The 21645-nt window shown below is 40.2% G+C and overlaps 1 protein-coding gene across 7 annotated transcripts in view; it reads left to right on the top strand.

Annotated features, from left to right (window-relative positions):
- Positions 1 to 21645, top strand: part of HOOK3 (hook microtubule tethering protein 3) — a 93072-nt gene that overhangs the window by 49611 nt on the left and 21816 nt on the right. For 6 of the 7 annotated variants that reach the window (XM_071802140.1, XM_065860905.2, XM_071802139.1 and 3 more), the window contains 7 exons: positions 2224 to 2364; positions 4066 to 4267; positions 7155 to 7265; positions 10599 to 10686; positions 11289 to 11358; positions 16594 to 16734; positions 19788 to 19875. In XM_071802140.1, the coding sequence (XP_071658241.1) occupies positions 2224 to 2364; positions 4066 to 4267; positions 7155 to 7265; positions 10599 to 10686; positions 11289 to 11358; positions 16594 to 16734; positions 19788 to 19875 (841 nt within the window). The remainder of the gene's footprint in view (positions 1 to 2223; positions 2365 to 4065; positions 4268 to 7154; positions 7266 to 10598; positions 10687 to 11288; positions 11359 to 16593; positions 16735 to 19787; positions 19876 to 21645) is intronic. The other variant, XM_071802141.1, reaches the window with a different exon arrangement.

The following is a 21645-nucleotide window of genomic DNA, read 5'->3' as shown; positions in this document are numbered from 1 at the left end:
TGTCCTTTGACAGTTTTGGGTAATCAGGATCCACATCTTTGTTGTATATGGTTTATGTGACCTTCGGACTATCTCTTGTCTCCATTCTTGTAGATTCTTTTTGGACTCTTTGAATTAACGAATAGAATACTGGTGTGGTTTTGTGGTGTTCTGTTGTTTTTGTGGGTTTTTTTGGTTTTGTTTTTTATATTTTGGGTTTGGTGTTGTGTTTTTGTTGTATTGTTTTCTCCATGCCCATACCTCCTTTTCTGGATTGTTTTTTAGTTTCAGATCAAAATCACAATAGGACTTCATGTTCTAGGTTGTGTCCTCTACCGTTTTTTCAAAAGGCTTTGAAAAAGTTTCTCTTCGTAACAAAGTTATTCCCTTTGAAATACAACTTTGCCTGTGTGTACTCTATATACATAGTTCACTTCAGAAACTTTGGTCTGAGTTCTTTACGTGCTGTTAGGTTGGTGCAAAAGTAATTGCAATTTTTGCATTGTTGACATTTGCTGTTTGATATTGGAAAACATTCTTCAATAAATGTAATTATGTTATGGGTAATTTTAGTGTGCTTTTCTCTCTTTGAGGTTTTTTTTGCTACTAACTTATTACTTGCTGTTTATATTTATTTTAGGCGATTGAAATTATGTTAGACAAAAAGCAAATTCAAGCGATTTTCTTTTTTGCGTTCAAATTGGGGTGTAAAGCAGTGGAGACAACTCACAACATCAACAACGTGTTTGGCCCAGGAACTGGTAACGAACATACAGTGCAGTGATGGTTCCAAAAGTTTCACAAAGGAGATGAGAACCTTGAAGATGAGGAGTGCAGTGTCCAGCCATTGGAAGTTGACAACAACCAATTGAGAGCAATCGTTGAAGCTGACCCTCTTACAATTACACAAGGAGCTGCTGAAGAACTCAGTGTCAACCATTCTGTGGTCATTTGGCATTTGAAGGAAATAAACTGGTGAAAAAGCTCAATAAGTGGGTGTCTCATAAGCTAACAGAAAATAAAAATAATCATTGTTTTGAAGTGTTGTCTTCTTGTGCTCTATGCAACAACAACAAACCATTTCTTGATTGGATTGTGACGTGCGTCAAAAAGTAGATTTCATATGACAACTGGCAATCACCAGCTCAGTGGTTGGACTTGGAAGAACCTCCAAAGCACTTCCCAAAGCCAAATTTGCACCAAAAAAAAATGTCATGGTCACTGTTTGATGGTTTGCTGTTGGTCTGATCCACTACAGCTTTCTGAATCCTGGTGAAACCATTCTATCTGCGAAGCAAATCAGTGAGATGCACCGAAAACTGCAATGCGTTCAGCCGGCATTGGTCAACAGAATGGGCCCAATTCTTCTCCACAGCACCACACATTGACCGCACATTGCACAACCAATGCTTCAAAAGTTGAACTATGAAGTTTTGCCTCATCTGCCATATTCAGCTGACCTGTCGCCAACTGACCGCCAGTTCTTCAAGCATCTGGACAGCTTTTTGCAGGGTAAATGCCGCCACAACCAGCAGGATGCAGAAAATGCTTTCCAAGGCTTTGTCAAATCCCGAAGCATGGATTTTTACACTGCAGGAATAAGCAAACTTCTCACTGGCTAAAAATGTGTTGATCGTAATGGTTCCTGTTTTGGTTAATAAAGATGTGTTTGAGCATAGTTATAATTATTTAAAGATCATGGTCCAAAACTTTTGCACCAGTCTAATAGGCAGCTAAAGGTATGCCTTGGTTCTTCAGAGATACTGAACAGGCATGGGTTCTTTATAATTAAGTTAATAAATAAGTATAACCACCTTGATGAGAGCTATACAGCATTTAGAGTGTCTGACAATCAGTTTAGTATTAAGTTGTGTAGGAGTTAAACAGATGAAACAATATCTTAGGATAAAGATGTCGTGTTCAAACTCTGTATGCCCCAAGATGAGCAGAGGTGGAAATGTCTGCTTTAGCTTACATTGTGAAAAAACTACAGTGACAGAAAAAAATTCATAATTTGTCTCTCAGAGAACATACATTACCGTGCAAACTTCCAAACAGAAAAACTGTTATCAAATTAAGAGCCTCAAAAAAATTGATCTGCTGTTACATTTTCAAGGAAGCACGTTGGGCTGCTGTTCTTCGGTGTGCTAGAAGGCAATTTCATGTTTAGAAAGGAAGGTGATGAGGAGAACTGACTGTAGGTCAGGATGAGCAATTGTTTTCTGTTTTACTTCATTTCTACAGATTAGAAGCTGCCAAAGATGATTATCGAATACGCTGTGAAGAACTAGAGAAGGAAATTGCTGAATTGAGACAACAAACGGAAGAGCTTACTACATTGGCAGAGGAGGCTCAGTCTTTGAAGGATGAGATAGATGTACTCAGGTAAACTCTGTTCCATTAACCGTTTTATAAAAAATCTATTAAATTTTAATTCATATAGTTCAGGTACTTAGTCTTCATTAGCTTTTCTTTAAATTAAATATAAACACTTTCTCAATGTCAAGGTTCATGTGGATCCTTCAGTTGAGTACATAGACACAATTCTGCTTAAGTAAATTAGTTATTTATTATGAACCTAATCAGTAACTTAGCAATCATACACCATCTTATAGTCATAGCAAGTCACTCACGGGTCTCTTTGAGTATTCTCTAGTCACCCTTGTCATGACTTGGGCATCTGTTCTTATCAGGGAACTAGACCCTTTCCTGTGTTTGTGTTATTTGGACTTTGGGTGGTGCTTTTGATTCATCATATTAATAATGTTAATATGAACAACATCTGTTACAGCTCTCTTTGCGACTGGATTTTAGCACACAAAGTCGTGATGATTTGATGATGCTAGGGGTTTATAGGGTGGAAGCAGCCCTTTTTACTATGGAAAATAATCCTTCAGTGGTGCATCTTGTTGCCATGGGTTATGCAGAACAGCTGTCCATTATTCACCTGTATTACTCTTTCTCTCAACTTCAGTGGTGCATCTTGTTGCCATGGGTTATGCAGAACAGCTGTCCATTATTCACCTGTATTACTCTTTCTCTCAACTTCAGTGGTGCATCTTGTTGCCATGGGTTATGCAGAACAGCTGTCCATTATTCACCTGTATTACTCTTTCTCTCAAGTCTAGTGGGACTTACTTTAATACTGCCTTTTCTAATTTACCAGCAGCTTTTTACCAAAGCGATCTGTTTTTACCTCCTCTGTCAGTAATAGAAGGAATGAGCCCATCAGGCTGCACAATTCCATAAACTATCTGTGTGCGCAACATGGGTTCAAGGACTAATTCTTTGCCGAAGGAGAGGCTCTGCATTTCATTGTTCATTAAGGAGATTTGGTTTGCCCCACTGTCCCACAAACTGACCATTAATTCAGTGGGGAATTTTCCAGATTTCTTAGGTTCTAAAATGAAACTGGGGACAGTAATAGCACCAGGGGTGTGGGTGGTTGAGGGTGAGGGCTGGTGCTCTCCTGGCAGTGCATGAGGTGGACTGAACAAACTCTGAAACTTTATGAACAAAGCCTGGCATTTCTTTCTCCGTTTTTGTTTTGTTTTGTTTTGAGTTTTTTAGGGTTTTTTTTTTAAGGAGGAGTCAGACTCCAAAGCTATTATGGTAGTGCTCTGTCACAAAGTATTATAAATGCTGCCCAGGAGATGGATCTTTATGACTGTGTTACTGGCTACCATTAAAACAAATTGGAGGGCAGAAAATTTTATTCTTTATCCTTGTAAAATGCAGGACCAAGCATCAATTTAGAATTGAAAGGAAATGGGTGAGAGTGAGGGTGCTTTAACGGCTATTTTAAGATTGGAAGCAGATGAGAAGGCTGTATTAGGAAGAGTGATAGTGTCTAAAAGTACCTCCATCAGCAGCTCTTTGTGTTGGCAAATAGTAATGGGAAAAAAACAGACAATTTGAAAGTGAAAACATTCATTATAGGAGGATATGACTGATATGATATATTCTTTTTCTCACCATGATGTCTCAAAATGTCTTCTGTATTAAGGCAAAATACTGAGGAAGCTGCAAGACATTTGATTTTGTTAGTTTTCAGAGCACAAATTTGATATAAGTCTGTCCCTCCAGGCATTCTTCTGATAAAGTAGCCAAGTTAGAAAGCCAGGTGGAGTCATACAAAAAGAAATTGGAAGACCTGGGTGATTTGCGACGGCAAGTGAAACTCTTAGAAGAGAAGAATACAATGTACATGCAAAACACCGTGAGCCTGGAAGAAGAACTAAGGAAGGCCAACACGGCACGCAGTCAGCTGGAAACATACAAGAGACAGGTGAGAACAGACATCATAAGTGCAACAGTTACCTGTATTTTTCAATACTTTATCTTCATTACAGGGCTAATACCTCGAAGTAAAAAAGAAATTATGAGCAAACAGCTCCTTGTGTGTAAAAGGCTTCCATGTTTTGTGGGTGCTACCTTAATCTTCCTTTCTTGCAATCCTTATTATTCCAAGTTTACATTAGTTTGCCAATAGGCATATTTTTCACATTTAAAAAAAATGAACAAATGTTAAGGGTTTTTTTTTTCTCAAATAAATTACTCTTAATTCGTATTCAGTAGTGGGGCTTGAGTTAGAGCCTCTTCTTTCAGAGAAAGTATGCACTTTTCACTTACAAATTCCCAGCAGTGAGGAACACCACAGCTGAGGTAAGTTCTTCTTGTGACTAAGTAACCTTTTTTTTTCAGATTCTAGTTTGTCTGATACATCTGAATTTTTCCAGGTATGAAGAGTGAGGGATGCTTATTATCCCTGTTGTTTATATGCTTCCTGCAGAGTACGAAATGCGTTATCAGCACACTCTGTGGAGTGAAAGGCATCTGCTTAATCCTTCTGGTTATCAAAGTGTCATGTGATATTGTTTATGTAAAGATGGAAGATGTGCTTAATCTTCTCTGTGCTTCTACACTACATCGACGTGGCATCATTCTGGGCCAGACATAGCCTGGTTCATTAAAGCATTAGTGCCTGCTCTGTATGCCTACCTGCTCTAATAGTCATGGCAGAGGGGTCCCTGTACATCAGCTTACAGAAGAATCAGGAACAACCACTGACAGCATTGCAAACCTAGAGGCAGTGTTTGTCCCTAAGACTTCATAGCTTTTTCCCTGCACCTGGCCATCTTAGCTATTAAGACAATTAGCTTCAGCCTCCATGGGCTAATTGTAAATACCATCAAAATAGAACCACCAGAAAAAAAAAAACTTCAACAAGAAAAACGGTGAAATGAGAATCAAAGGGAAAAGTAAACATAGAAAGCAATCACCTTTCACACATGAGTAATATCATGTTTATTGGCAACAGATTTTTCACTCTTTCGGACAGATGAGTGTATGATACAGTTGTGTAACCTTGACATCTGTATCTGATCATTCTTATTTCACCAACAATAAAGATTTTGGAAGGGGCAGTCCCATCATTTGTGCTGCAAAAGTACTCCTCCTTCATCATTCCCTGTGTTTTATGGGTAGGATTTCATGTCTGAGGAGCTGTTGATTTGTACAAAACTGTTTTGCTGGCTGAGACTGAAATAAACCTCAGGTGTCTCATGCCTTCAGTGTCTGTAAGGCTGGGCTCATTTTGAGACCTGCCTTTGAATCATGAGCTCTCACAAAATTAATTTTTGGGAATCCCAAATTGTGCTATAAGAATTAAGCCAGGTGTAAAGATTCTGATGTTATGTCACTACTGAGCACTAGTGTGCCGCTGTAGTGGAATGTGTCTTGTCTGGTGTTTGAAGGATCCAGCTCCACTCATGATGATGCTATCAGAGGAGCTATTTCTTTGGATTAGAAGCTCTCTGCTGTGCAGATGAAAGTGCTTGGTTCAAACTCCAGCAGTATTCTGCCGGGAAATCACATCTTCAGCCCACCCAGCAGTTTCTGTGAGATTAAGTTAGTGATGGTGTATTGTGCTGTGAGAGGTGATAGCATTTATGTATTAAGAGCTTTTCTTCACTTTCCTGAAAGAAAGCACAAGCATTTTCCTAGATATTTTTTATGTTAATATGAGGAATTGAAATGTGAAGATTGCAGGATTATTTTTTGTAATTTTAATTCAGCCCCTTTGTGCATGTACCTTCTGGTATATTTCTAACAGTATGTCTTGCTTTTCTTTGCTGCAGGGTTCCTGCTTTACTCATTCCATGCATCAGACAATGCTCAGTAAATGTGATGGCAGTTGATTTTTTTTTTTTAATCTTCTGCATCACCGTGTTGCTATGTTTCTTCCTGTACACTCTCAAGTCGTGATTCAAGACAATTCATTTCCTGCTGTGTTTTTCTACATAGCATTACCATAGCATGAGTGATTACAAACATTAATGCATTTGTTTCCATTTGAAGTGAAAATATATGTATTTTGCAAGAAGGGGCACAATCACAGGTGAATTCCTGCTTTGTTTTGTTTTTTTTTTCTTTATACCTGCAATTACTCTGGTAGCAGCTGTCACATCTGAGAAATGGAATATTTTCATATGTGATATTTTAATAGATTGTTTTTCATCTGATAATCTCAGAAATGTCAGGACTGTGCCTTTTTTTGCAGCCTTTAACTTAAGAACAACAGTAGTAAAGTCCTTCTCTAAGATTTAAGACCATGCAGATTTTTAGGTCTGGTACTTTTTTTGCTAGAGCTATACACATTGAAAATAAAAGGTAATTAGACACACTAGGCAGCCTTCATGTAGGTATGGCTACTTCCTTGCTTCACAACTTTATCACTTTCTCTGTAATCTAAAAGTAATGAAAAAGCCACCTTATTAATTGCTTCGGAAGCAGTTGTACGTCTTTAGCTGAATCTTCATTCCTAGGCTTCTCAGAATGTAGGAGGGTTTTTCTGCTTTTCCTAAGCTTTTTTATCCATAGAACAATACATCTTTTTTCTCTAAACCATGCTTGGGCTTAAATTCTTTGGTTTAGATGTACTGAAAATAATTGAAGGTTTTGCTTCTTTTGCTTGTGCTAAGTATTAATATTTAAATACTGTTGATTTTGCTGAAACACAGAAATGATGAAAGTAGTTCTTACTATGTCCTATAGGTAACAATTTCACTTCTTTGCAACATGACTCGTGGTGCGTGGTGACTGGCAGCTTTGTTTTGTGTATTTTGTTTTAATGCTAGTATTTGCAGACAAATTACTGATTCTTGTTCTCACAGGCAGTTGAACTACAAAACAGGTTATCTGAAGAATCCAAGAAGGCTGATAAATTAGATTATGAATGCAAACGACTGAAAGAAAAAGTAGACAGCCTCCAAAAAGAAAAAGATGTAAGTGCTAAGATGTTATTTTTTTGGTAGTAGCAATAGCAACTTTGTATCCCTTCTGACACATAGATATAGTAATTATAGTTAGCAATTTCCAGCAATCTTTTAAAATTAGGAAGTCTGTTTTCAGGTAGAATTTTCTAATGTTTGTGTACAAGATCCTTTTTAAACCTAAGAACTGTACAGCATGGAAAAAAGTGACTGTACAAAAACATATGTGACCCATTTTTAAGAGAAAAAGCCTTCATCTTTGGGATATGAAGTTGTTTCTTGACCATTTACCATGAGAAGGTTAAAAACACTCAGGGTAATTGTAGTGTACTCTAAAAAACTATTTGAAGTATGATTTCTGCTCCATTTCTCTTCCTCTTGAATTTTTTCTAAAGCATTTTTTTGAGGTACCAGCAGCATAACTCTTTGTTGAGTCATGACTATTGCAGCAAGAGGCTTAGGAGTCGTGTAGAGGGACATGTCCTTTGCGGCGATCTCGCAGTTTATGGCAGCTCCTTGTTATCTATCATGCACAGCCAACATGGAACACACAGAGTGGATACACATTTATTCCCTTCCTCTCTGTCATGTGCTGCTAGTGATTCTGCGATTAATTGCTCTGTCTTCTCTTGCCAGGACTTGATCCTTCAGACTTCTCTTGCACACTGTTATTTCTTACCAGTTTATTTTGGCTTATATCTTAGGAGTGTATACACAAGGTGCCTCAAACTGCTTCAAACCAAGGCCAGGACTTCTGAGATAACGATTTCTTAGGCTTGTTTTAAGTATGAGTCCGTCTGTCCATCAGTCAGAATTTCTGCAGGCTATTCTCTCAATAGTCATATTTTCTGTCCAATTATTTCCAAAATTTCCAGCCACTGTGCTTGAATAGCATTTGAATTGAAAGTTTTCAGTTATTTTCTGTTCATAAGTCTTTGATTTTCATATTTTATTAAATTTTCAAACTACTGTGTACGTTTGTCCTTGATACCAAATCCATCTGCCCTTCAGTTCAGGTTGGAATGCCCATAGTAAACTATGTTTATACTGTGCTTTGGCTTTCTTTCCTGCTCTTTATTTAAAGTTTGTTTTTTCCAGTTTTATTATGTCTGACAATGGTAAGGCTGTGTCTGTGGCTTACCCATTGCTTGGTGGACCATTTCATCTTGCACAAAGGATCTGAATTACAGGCCATTGTCATATAGTTTTCTGTTTTACCCCCTGACAAATAACATTTTTGGGGGCAGGTGATGGTTTTCAGTACATTCTTTTGAATGGGTGTGCACCTCTGAGAAGTAGGATACAGCTGAAGACTCTCAGCATTTGAATTAGTGATTCATTACCTGTGTTACCTACTCTTTCTGTTTCCTGTTGTTAGATAAGTGTCAGTGATGTTGTTCACCACAGGTCACAACCTATGTAGTGGTATCTTGTCAGTTATGTTTTGGAAACAATTGCTGAAATTTATTTTGTCTTGTCTTTATGTTCTGGCAAAGTATGGTAGGTTGTTTGATATCTTCAGCTATGTAGCTTGGAATTTTACCTCTGTGATGTATTGTATGATAGTATTAAGATAATTTGATGACTTGACTTTGTCCGCAGTGTACAAATGAAGCCCTAGAACTTTTCTTAGTCATGAAAACATTATGGCATTAGATTATTCAACTCAATGTTTTCTGACTGATGGTAGCAGACTGCAGAATCCATGCCTTCAGCAGCTGAGTTTGAGTACTCCACTGTGTGGCTCTTTTTCTCTAGTATTTATGATAAAAACAGTTTCTACATGTGTGGGGGTTGTGAAATGACTTTCAGTGCTAATAGAATGTACACTTTATTCGGACTATTTTGACAGTTGCACTAGACTTCACCTTGCTGGATTTAGAAATACAGCAGAAGCCTCTGTCACACCTCACTGAAGTGTTCTTTGCCAGAGTGACTGCAAGTCTGGCATCCATTTAGGCTGAAATATAAAATGTGTCTGAATCAGACTTCAATAGGATGAAATGCAAGGAGCTGTCAGGTGACACAACTCCATACTTACATAGAGCTGAGGTCTATCCTGCACGTTTTAGTAATACTGGACATGTCTGACTTTGGAGCAAACTACAGCTTGGATCTTTACGTAGTTGCCATTTTCTCCTTTCATTTTTGAATCTGGGCAGCCTTCTGGACAAAAACTTGATGCTACCTGTAAATTCTAATTTTTTTAGCCAAATTAGGAGAGTATTTGCCTGATGCTACTTGTGTGAGCCAATGCACGCAGATCACAAGAACAACCAGAGACCACAAATTGCAGTTGCAAAGGGCAAATTTATATTAGTTACCTCACCACTGGGGGATCTCCAAAACAGCACCTAAGCTCCCAGGCAGAGGTGACACAAGTGGAGATGCTGGCGCTGCAGAGTTTGTCCCTGATAGAAGATCACTGGGACTGCTGTGTTTGTCTTTATTTCAAGGCTTCAAGCAGGCACCAGTCTTCCGCTGTGCTCTGCTCTTTCTCACAACAAAGCAGGAATCTCAAACATAGTGATAAGATGCCTTAGAGTATCTCTCAGGCCTCTGTTCTACTTGTCAAGCACACAAAGTCAGTAAAAGAATTAGTGTGGTGTATGTGTTTTTTCTACATCCCAGCGGCAGTTGCTTGAGCATATCTACAGTCCACCTCCTTGCCGTTGTTCTGCTATTCCCACACACTACTGAAGAGCCCATTTGTCTAGATCCCAAGGTGGTCCAGTCCTGTTGTTCACTTCTCTTTGGATTGAGCCTCAAGCAACTAGTTTTCTTCTGTAGCTAAGATTCTGGTGAATGGCAAGGCCAGTTGATACAAAGGAGGAAGGGGATATGGAAATGCTGCTCACGTTTTCACTGTTGTAAGACAAACAAAATGAAGTTAATGCATTTTGTCTGTTATGTTGACTGTACTCGCCTTCTTTTTATTTCACTCCTGGCTACTCTTAATTCACTTCCCTTTCCTTTGGAATCAGCCCTAATGAGAGGAAAAGGAGGATGGCTCAGTGGCCCCAGTGGATGCTGTTTATTACCTGGTACTAGAACTTTGTGTCACTCATATCTTGATTTTGTAAGGTTGTACCCTGGTATTTTTACTCCAATGTGCAATACACAGCCACAACCCTCCTCAAAAAAACCCTGTTCATCTGGAATATATAATATTTACTTTTATTTTGTTATGAAATAGACTGAGATGCTTTAATTTGAAAATAATATCTAGAGTTGGATTAAATTATTTTTAAAGTTTTGGAGGCTGTGCCTTTTGGTGACTTGTGTACAGTTAAAGATGGATTTGTAGGGCCAAGACTGATATTCATTCTCTTTCCAATTATTTAGAGATTAAGAACAGAAAGAGATTCTTTAAAAGAAACTATTGAAGAGCTTAGATGTGTACAAGCTCAGGAGGGTCAACTCACCACTACAGGTAAAGGACAAATATGGAGATTAAATACATATTCTCTAAAGTTTACAGCATTTCTCTGGAGAGTATTGAATGTGCTTTTGTTTAGCACAGAATAAATTTAAGGTCCTCTAAGATCACCAGTGAAAAACTGCTTCACGTATTCCTAACTTTGTAAACATTTGAAAACTTATACATTATTTCAGTCAATCAGACATTTTAGTCTCCTCCCCAGGGTGATATTTTTAGAATGTTTTTCTGATTTCTGTGTAGTTACATAATTTTCTTTGCAGAGATATTAAGTGTTCTCATGCATGTATGATGTTTCATGTGTTGCAATTTACCTGTATGTGTAAAGTTGCACAGATTTATAGTTCTTAGCTAAACTAATGAGCAGAAAATACACCAGAAAATTCCTTCATCAGAATGGATGAAGACAGAAATAATGATTTTGTTCACCAAGTGAAATTGTACTTGTCTCTCTGTCTTGCTGTAGCCTGATTTTGTGTCATTTTCCACTGTATAGCATAACTCTAGAAATGAAACTTCAAGAACAATGTTTACCTCTAGTCTTTTAAAGAAAGTTACAGGTGTGTTTTCCATCTTTTTTACTTTTGCTAATTCAGGATTGATGCCTCTGGGAAGACAAGAGCCTTCAGACAGTTTAGCAGCAGAAATTGTTACTCCTGAAATAAAGTAAGCTAATGTGTGCTTTGTTTTACTAACCTTAACAATGTACTCATAGGTGAATGGTTAGTTTTCAGTGTGGGAAAGCTTCTACAAATAATGTTTGGGCATTTTTCTTTCCTTTTAGATTTCTGCACGATGGGAGCTGTAATGCTTAAGACAAAATTCAGTTGACCCCTATTTGAGTTGGTATTGTGCTCCAAAAATCAAGGAGAAAACAAAAATCCCTTTACCCTCGCATTGTGTCTCTTTGTGCAGAGAGTTGATATACTGCAGCTTGCATGTGCATTAACAGACAAAAATGTTTGTAACAAGAACATGTTGTTGTACAAGGAAGAAATTACTGAAATTGTGCAAGGAAGAATAGATTATAAAATCTGCTCTGTATCATGGCAAATGTTTAAAATGTATTAAAAGGAAGAACAGCAGTGTCAGACCTAGAAGTCAGTGTAGCTTAAGATGTTTCAGGCTGTGATTAGCCTTGCCAGTCTGCTAAAAGCTTTTAAGACAGTCACATCTCAGAAATATGTTAGCTCTTCAGGAGATCTTTTATCTCTACCAATAGTCGTGCAATATTTTAACACTTGGAAAACTCAATATGGGGTCAAAACATACTGTTTGGTGGTAAAACATTATATTTCTAGAAAGCTAATAATAGAAAAGATTTGGTTTTCTTCCAGCTGTGCTGCTGCAGGTTACAAGAGCAATTCTTTCTAGTTTTGTTCAGAAACGATAGGAGAAGAATAAACTTTTGAGGCAGTGTTAGTGAAGTATGCAGCTACTGTGTAAACCTTTGGCATGATTTCATGACAGAAGGCAGTACCCTAAATGCTATAAATACCCAACCATGGCATGTGGTTTCACTGACTCTTCATCTTGTCTCCAGAAGATCAATTCTGGATTTTGTGCAAGGATATGCTTGTGCAGACTGTTTGAAGGTGCTACACTCGGCCTCCTTGCCTGCTTGATACATGCTAACAGTAGCAGTGGCTGCTGTAGGACTGAAAATTCCTGATCTGGAGATCTGGGCAGCTGCTTCTGCTGATGGAGGGGGAAGACTATGTAAGGCAGCCAACCCACAGGAGTACTTACTCCTCTCTTGTTCCTTCCATGATGACAGAGCATTGGTCTGTGCTCAAGCACCATTTTCCATCTCATAGAGAAGACCTGCAGACCAAGTGCAAGAGTTTTGTGAGGTAGATTCTGTATGTGGACTGTCAGTTGCACCTGAGGAAATCAAGTTTAAGTGATGTGAGGAGTTAGCAGGGCTCATTGAAAGAGATCTAAACTAGATTTGAAGAGGGAAAGAGATAAAACCAGGCTCATTAGAGATAAACCTGGGGGGCAGCACATTAGCGTTGGAGGGACAGTGTGGTAGCAAGGTCCTTCAGTCTGCTCCACAGTGAGCACATTTGAAATGTCCCTGTACTAATGGATGCAGCATCTTAGCCATCTCAGTGGAGATGGGGATGCACATGACAGCAAAAATGTAAAGGTTGTTGATGTGGTGGAGACCACAGAAGCACCTGATAACAGCACATAGGAATTATGGATTCTCCCCCAAAAAGTTGGCAGGATCAATAGCCCAACTGAAGCGCATATAAACCAACGCACGTAGCATTGGGCAGCAAGCAAGAGGAGTTGGAAGCTATTGTGCAGATCAAAAACTATTATATGGTTGCAGTCACAGAAACATGGTGAGATAACTCACACAACTGAGGTGCTGGGATGGATGGCTGTAACCTCTTCAGAATGGATAAACAAGGAAGGAGAGGCGATGGTGTAGCTCTGTATGTTAGGGAGTGTTTTGCCTATCTAGAGCTTGATGGCGGTGATGAAAGGGCTGAGTGCTTCTGGGTAAAAGTCAGGCGGAAAACCAACAAGGCAGATCTCATGGTGGGAGTCTGTTATAGACCATCCAACCAGGATGAAGAGGCAGAAGAAATATTCTGTATTCAGTTGGGAGAAATCTCATGATCACTAGCCTGTGTCCTCATGGAGTACTTCAACTTACCAAATGTCTGCTGAAAATACAAGACTGGAGAGGAGTCTTGATGTTTCCTGGAGTCTGTGGAAGACAACTTCCTGACACAACTGCAGCGTGAGCCAACCAGGGAAAGCACTAGACCTGTAGTTTGCAAACAGAGAAGGATTTGTGGGCGATGTTATGGTTGGAGACAGTCTTGGACATAGTGATCATGAAATGCTAGTGATTTAGATTGGTGGAGAAGTAAGGACAGGGGGTCAGCAGAACTGCTACCTTGGACTTCCAGAGAGGCAGACTTGAACCTGTTTAGGAGGCTGTTTGGCAGTCCCTTGGGAGGCAGTCCTGAGGAGCAAAGAAGTCCAGGAAGGCTGAACATCCTTCCAGAAGGAAATCTTATGGTGTGGGAGTAAGCCATCCCTCTGTGACAAAAGACAAGCTGGTGGGGATGAAGACGAGCCTGGCTGAACCAGAGAGCCTTGACTGGAACTCAGGAAAAAAAGGAGACTTTATGACCTTTGGAAGAAGGGATAGGCTACTCAAGAGGTTATGCAGGGAAAAAATTAGAGTGGCCAAAGTCCAAGAAAAATTATTTTTCCTATTGTAGTAGAAGACAATAAAAGTGTTTTTATAAACACATTAACAACAAAAGGAGGGCTAATGAGACTCTCCATCCTTTATTGGGTGTGGGGGGAGACACAGGATGAGAGACATCTGGGGGTTCTGGTCAACAGCACATTGAACATGAGCCAGCAGTGTGCCTTGGCAGCCAGGCCACCTGTGTCCTGGGGTGCATCAAGCACAGCATTGCCAGCCAGGCGAGGGAGGTGATTATCTCGCTCTGCTCTGCACTGGTGAAGCCTCACCTGGAGCACTGTGTGCAGTTCTGGGCACCACAGGATAAAAAAAAGATATGAAGCTGCTGGAGAGTGTCCAGAAGAGGACTACAAAGTTGGTGAAGGGTTTGGAGAGGAAGCTGTATGAGGAGTGGATAAAGTCACTTGTTTTGTTCAGCCTGGAGAAGAGGAGACTGAGGGGAGACCTCATTGTGGCTACAGCTTCTTCACAGGGGGAGGAGGAGGGGCAGACGCTGATGTCTTCTTTGGTGGCCAATGACAGAGCACGAGGGAATGGCAGGAAGATGATTCAAGAAGAGACTAGACAATGCACTCAGACACATGATGTGAACTGTGGGGTTGTCCTATGCAGGAACAGGAATTGGACTTGATGATCCTAATGGGTCCCTTCCAACTCAGAACGTTCTATGATTCTATGATGAGGGAAAGGCTGAGGTACTTAATGCCTTCTTTGCCTCAGTCTTTAATAGTGAGACCAGTTGTGCTCCAGATACCCAGCCCCCTGAGCCAGAAGACAGGGACAGGGAGCAGAATGAAGCCCCAATAATCCAAGGGGAAATGGTTAGTGACCTGCTACCTCACTTAGACATACACAAGTCTATGGGACTGGATGGGAATCCAAGAGTTCTGAGAGAGCTGGTAGAAGTGTTTGCCAAGCCACTTTCTGTTGTTTATCAGCGGTCCTGGCTAACTGGGCAGGTCTCAGTTGACTGGAGGTTAGCAAATGTGACACACATCTACAAGAAGGGCCAGAAATACAGGCCTGTCACGCTGATCTCAGGTTTGAGGAAGGCTATGAAGCAGATCATTCTGAGTGCCATCATGCGACATGTACTGGACAACCAGGAGATCAGGCCCAGTCAGCATGGGTGTAGGAAAGGCAGGTCCTGCTTGACCAACCTGATCTCCTTCTATGACAAGGTGGATGAAGGAAGGCTGTGGATTTTGTGTACCTAGATTTCAGGAAAACCTTTGAAACTGTTTCCCACAGCATTCTCATGGAGAAACTGGCTGCCTATGGCTTGGACGGGCATACTCTTGCTGGGTAAAGAACTGGCTGGATGGTCAGGCCCAAAGAGTTGTGGTGAATGGAATCAGATGCAGTTGTTGGCTGATCACGAGTGGTGTTCCCCACGGCTCAGTATTGAGGCCAGTTCTGTGTAACATACTTATCAGTGATCTGAAGGAGGGGATTGAATGCACTCAGTAAGTTTGCAGATGACACCAAGTTAGGTGGGAGTGGGAGTGTTGATCTGCTTAAGGTTAGGAAGGTTCTACAGAGGGATCTGGACAGGCTGGATTGCTGGTCTGTGTCTGATTGTATGAGGTTCAGCAAGGCCAAGTGCCAGGTCCTGCACTTGGGCACACTACAGGCTTGGAGAAGAGTGGCTGGAAAACTGCCCAGCTGAAAAGGATCTGGGGGTATTGACTGACAGCTAGCAGAATATGAGCCAGCAGTGCGCCCAGGTGGCCAAAAAGGCCAACAGCATCCTGACTCGTATCAGAAATAGTGTGATCAGCAGGACTAAAGAAGTGATGGTCCCCCTGTAGTTGGCAATGGTGAGGCCCCACCTTGAATACTGTGTTCAGTTTTGGGCCCCTCCCTAGAAGAAATACATTGAGGTGTTGGAGCATATCCAAAGAAGAGCAATGAAGCTGGCGAAGGGTCTAGAGCACAAGTCTGATGAGGAGCAGCTGATGGAACTGAGGCTGTTTAGCTTGGAGAAAAGGAGGCTGAAGGGAGACCTTATCACTGTCTACAACTGCCTGAAAGGAAGTTGTACTGGAGTGGGTGTCACTTTCTTTTCCTAAGAGTGATAGGACAAGAGGAAATGTCCTCAGGTTGTGCCAGGGGAAGCTCAGGTTGGATATTAGGAAAAATTTTTACACTGAAAGGGTTGCCGGGCATTGAAACAGGCTGCCCAGGGAAGTGGTTGAGTCACTGTCCTTGGTGGACTTGGACGTATCACATTAATGGTTGGACTCAATGATCTTAAGGGTATTTTCCAACCTACATGATTCTATAACTCTGTGAAACCAGACCAACAGGGTAGAAGTGCCCGAGTTCATGCATTAGTTCAGTGACAGCTGAGATTACAATCTCCCTTAACACTTGGCACCAAACTTTGCAGTCTCCACATTCTACCTATAAATCTGTCCAGCTGTGTTCTGAGGTCTAATAGGGGCACTCAGGCAGTTTCCTTTGTGTTGTGCTTTCTACAATTACAGCTCCTTTAATCGTGTTTGTATATGGGGGGTTGAAGGCATAATTGTTGTTTCAGCTGTCTCCCTCAATAGGTAAAGATATCTTTACATTATATTTACACCTCCTGTGGTGAACTGTTTTCTTCTTTATAGAGATAGGCATACCATTTTCTACAACATGGTATTTTCTGTGTTTAGGGAGAAACTCATTCGCCTTCAGCATGAGAACAAGATGTTAAAGTTGAACCAAGAAGGTTCTGACAATGAAAAGATCGCTTTGTTGCAGAGCCTTCTTGATGATGCGAACTTACGGAAAAATGAATTGGAGACAGAAAACAGGTAAGAATTTTTGTCCTCTCCTTTGGCTTCTCTGACAATGCCATATACTTTTGACTGTACTGTGTCCAATACTGGCCTCCCCAGTACAAGAAAGACATGGAATTAACAGGGTCAGTCCAGTAAAAGACTATAAGGACGTGATTACAGACCTGCAGTATCTTTGATATAACCTGAGTCTGAGGGATAGAAACTATGTAGCCTGGAAAAGAAGGCTCAGAGTGGGTCTTCTCAATGTTTATGTGTATTTGATGGGAGAGTCTGAAGGAGATCACAGAATCATTTCAGTTGGAAGAGGCCCTCAGGATCATCTCGTCCAATCATAACCTAACTCTAGCACTAAACCATGTCCCTAAGAACCTTATCTAAACACCTTTTAAACACCTCCAGGGATGGTAACTCTACCATCTCCCTGGGAAGCCTATTCCAATGCCTGACAGCCCTTTCCATGGAGAATTTTTCCTAATATCCAGTCTAAACTTCCCCTGGCACAATTTGATGCCATTTCATCTTGTCGTATCACTTGCTACTTGGGAGAAGAGACCAACAACCTTCATGCTACAACCTCCTTTCGGGCACTTGTAGAGACTGGTAAGATCTGCCTTCAGCTTTTTTTTTCTCCACACTAAACAACCCTAGTTCCCTCAACTGCCTTTCATAAGACTTGTGCCCCAGGCCCCTCTCCAGCTTCATTGGGTTCCTCTGCACTCTCTCCATTATCTCAAAGTCTTTCTTATGATGAAGAGCCCAAAACTCAACACGGTATTCAAAGTGGGGCTGCACCAGTGCTGAGTACAGTGGTGCGATCACTTCTCTAGTCCTACTGGCCACACTACTTTTGATACAAGCCAGGATGCTGTTGGCCTTTTTGGCCAGCTGGGCACACTGTTGGCTCATATTCAGCTGGCTGTCAGTCAACACCCCCAGATCCTTTTCTGCCAGGCAGCTTTCCAACCACTCTTCCCCAAGCCTGCAGTGCTAGACTGGGGCTAGACATTTCTCAGCATCCCCAGTAACTGGGCAAGAAGCAGTGGGCAGAAATTTAAGCACATTAGATTTCATCTAAATGTAAGAACATTTATATATATGTATATATTTTTTTTCCTTTTTTTTTTCTTTTTTTTTTTTTTTACCTGAGAGGGTTGCTGAACACTGAAATAGATTGCCAAGAGAGGTTGTCTCCATTCTTAGATGTACTTAAAACCCAACAGGATATATTCCTGGCCAACCTGCTTTAGCTGACCCTGCTAGATTAAGCCAGTTGGCATACGGATGTTCATGAGACCAGACATCATGCATCTAAGCATGCTGAGGTAGCTAGCTGATACTGTTGTGAGGCTGCCCTCTATCAAAGCTTTGAATCTCCTCTCTGTCTCATCTTCTCTGATCTTCCCCTTTGATTGGGTAAGGCTCTGGAAGCCTGGGAAAAGGTAAATACTGCACTCACCTTAAAGAAGGACAAGACTACAGATAGTGGTCAGCCACAGCTCATTTTCTGGGAATTTTGCAAAGCGAGTCCATCAAGAATATGTTTGCAGCCACATGAGGGACAAGAAAGTAAGTGGGAAGGCCAACATGGATTTATTCAGGACAAATCTTACCTAACTGATGCATTTGTCTTCTACAATGAGATGACTGCCTATGTGAAGAAGGGTGAAATATTGGACAGTGTTTACCTTAGCTTTAGCTAAGTCCTGGCATAGTCTTCCACAGTAACCTTATGTTCAGAATGGTTAGATGTAGACTGAATAAGTGGACATTAAAGTGAGTGGAAAATCGGTTGGAAATTTGGGCCTGAAGTGTTGTCATTGGTGGTATAAAATCCAACTGGCAACCAGTTCCTCAGGCATCAATAACAGGACCAATGCTGTTCATCACCTTTCTTAATGACTGATGGGAGCAACTACACTCTCAGCAAGTTTGAGGATGGTACCACACTGGGAGAAGTGATTGATATGCTGAAAGGGAGAGCTGTTATTCAGAGAGGCTCAGCAGTCCAGAGAAATGAACCGATGGGCACCTTGTCCCTGTCTGGGAGAAGCCTGGCAATGCTGTCTGGACCAGTAGGCCCAGGAGAAGCTCTGCTGCAAAAGTTCTGGCGTCCCAGTGAGCAGCAAAGGAGGGATGTGTCAGCTTGGGACCTTGCAGCTGGCTGTGACCTGAACTGTTCTCACTAGGGTGCAGGCAGGCAGTCTGGGAAAATGATCCTTCACCTCTTATCAGTACTTATGAAATCACATAGCATACAGTTTTGGATTCCCCAGTATAAGAAAGACATGGATGTACAGGAGTGCAGCATAATACTGCTAAGGTAAGGGACACTGGACCATGTGATATATGGGGTAAGTTTGAGAATTGCATTTGTTCAGGTCAAAGAAAAGGTGGCATAGAGGAGATAATACTGTGAGCTACATCTACCTGATGGGAAGGTGTCAGGAAGGCAGAGCTGGACTCTTCTCACATAACTGACAGTGGAAGGACAAGAGTTGCCAGACACAATATGGAGTATGGAGAAATTCTGACTAAATACAAGGAAAGAAACATTCCCAGAAGACATTTCTGAGCTCTCAAAGAGAGGCCCAAAGAGCTTCTCAGACCACCAGCAGTGAGAGCGTCCAAACCTTGACTGGACATGGTTCCCAGAAATCTGCTGTAATTGCACCTGCTTAAAGGAGAAGGTTGGATTTAGACAACCTCTGGAGATCACTTCCAACCTACAAGTTTATAGGATTCTGTGACTCTGTAAAAGTAGTGAGCTAGTAGCTCTCCCACAGTATAGCTGACTGTTAGAGACTCTAGTTTTGTGTATATAGAAATAATTTCTTAACACATGCAGTTATGTTGTCTTTAAAGAGTATCAGAATATTCTGGATGACTACAGGCTTTAATCTCTGGAACTGCTGTGCGCTGTAACTACTGTTGTAAATTTTCTGCAAATAGAATACAGTATTGCATCTCTTGTGTAGATCACCTGAAAACACTGGACACTAAAAAATCTTAAGGTTCCTCTTCCAGTTGTTAATTTTTTTTTCTTGAAAAAAAAATCTCTTTCCTAGATTGGTAAATCAGAGACTTCTAGAAGTGCAGTCCCAGGTTGAAGAACTACAAAAATCTTTGCAGGATCAAGATTCAAAAGCTGAAGATGTAAGTGGAAATGTACATCAAGCTTACATTCAAGTAGTTACCATTTTCAAAACTTTCAACTTTTTATAAAACAATATGTAAAAGAAGGATGTAAATGGAGATTTCTGATAGTTTTGCATATTTGCTCATATGGTCTTATCGCTAAATTGTGCTCCTCTAAATAGGATGTAAGACACACTAAGATGTTTGTCTAGAATATAAAAGCATCCTATGTAGAGAAGGTGTCAAATATACTTTATTGGATACATTGTGTCTGTTCCAATAGTAAAATTAGCATCAAAATTATTAAATTAGAACAGAGAGTTTACCAGAAAATTAAGGAATTGTTAATTCTCAGTGTCTTAATAAAGTATCTGAAATTACTTTTTGTTTAGTTTTGTTAACTGAAGTTAAGCCCTGTCTTGGCAGTGGAAGCTCTGTAATTGTGGATGTAAACGTATCTTGTAATGCAAGAAGCCAGGCAGGACAAAATTAAAAAAAAAAAAAAAAAAAAGTCAAATAATTAGATCCTCAATGTAATACGGCATTTTCTGTTTCTGCATACAGAGTTAACTTTATTTTTAATGTAAAAATATATATGCTGGCAGGGTTAGTGTTGAAAAGAACTTTCAGTCTTCCACTCAAAAATTTTGTTTGCCACAACAAGAAGCTCTAGAACTTTCTTGAAAACAGTGATTTTTTTAGGACTACGTGCACAGTGTATGCTCACAATATCAGTGTATTGTGTTGCTAATTGGCAACAAGTTGTAATGTGTTGCTTTCTATTTTTGTGGTTTTAACTAATTATATATAAAAAAGCAATTGTTTTTATTAGCTGCTTATTTTCATTTAAGAGTGTGTTTAGTTTAGCTTATCCTTTTAATTTTCAGAGCAAACTGTATGATAAAGTAGGACACCTATTCATGTTTAAATAAGATTATTTTCCTAAGTAACTTAAAATGCATCTTAAAATAGGTTCATACTAGTATGTGACAGTGAAATATTCTTCATTGTCTTGGTTATTGGCCAAAGCCAGATTTTTCAGGGTGAATAAGAATATGGCAAATTTATTCTCAGATATTGAGTATTGTAAATGATCCCTATCTAATTGAATTTAGCTTAATTTACTGCAATTTTAATTGTGTCTCTTTTTGAGGCTCTGGTTTGGACAGTAAGTTAGGATATGGCTGCAGCTCAGTTAAAGGACTGGTTGCAGCCCGTGTGAGTATCATCTGAGATGATTCTGTTCACAGCAAAACACCACCATCACAACACCATGGTACAGCCTGGTATGTGTACCAGTCAGCCCTTGTCAACACAGAGCCTGCAAGTTCAGGATGCAGTTGCTGCATTCCTGGCTTCTGTGTTTGTCTCACCCTGCCAGTGGTGATATACAGGCACTAATCCTGTGGCCTGTTTTGCTGAGTTTGGTGTATAGGATTTAATTTACTCTTCAGGAAGCAAAAGAGAGTGCTGCAAAAGAGAGGCTGCAAAAACCTCTAAAGATAAGGACACCTCATCCAATGTTCCATACAAAGCAGAGCAAACCTTGAAGTTAAAGCCAGCTACTTAAGTAGATGAAAGTTGTGCTTGGATCACCTGAGTTATCTTTAAGATATCCTTACATAAACAGTGATTCTTCAGAAGAATGAGAAAAAGGATAAGGAGAGACATGACATAGAGTTAATTGGTGCATTGTTTTCACCATGTTTCCTCTGTTTTTCACTGCTTTTCTGCAACAATGTACTGAAATCAATGTTTTTGTGTATTTATACTATAAATATGCTCAAC

Source organism: Patagioenas fasciata, chromosome Z (genome assembly GCF_037038585.1).
Source record: "Patagioenas fasciata isolate bPatFas1 chromosome Z, bPatFas1.hap1, whole genome shotgun sequence".
Taxonomy (NCBI): domain Eukaryota; kingdom Metazoa; phylum Chordata; class Aves; order Columbiformes; family Columbidae; genus Patagioenas; species Patagioenas fasciata.
Note: the sequence above shows the minus strand (reverse complement) of the source record. Positions and strands in the feature narration are given on the sequence as shown.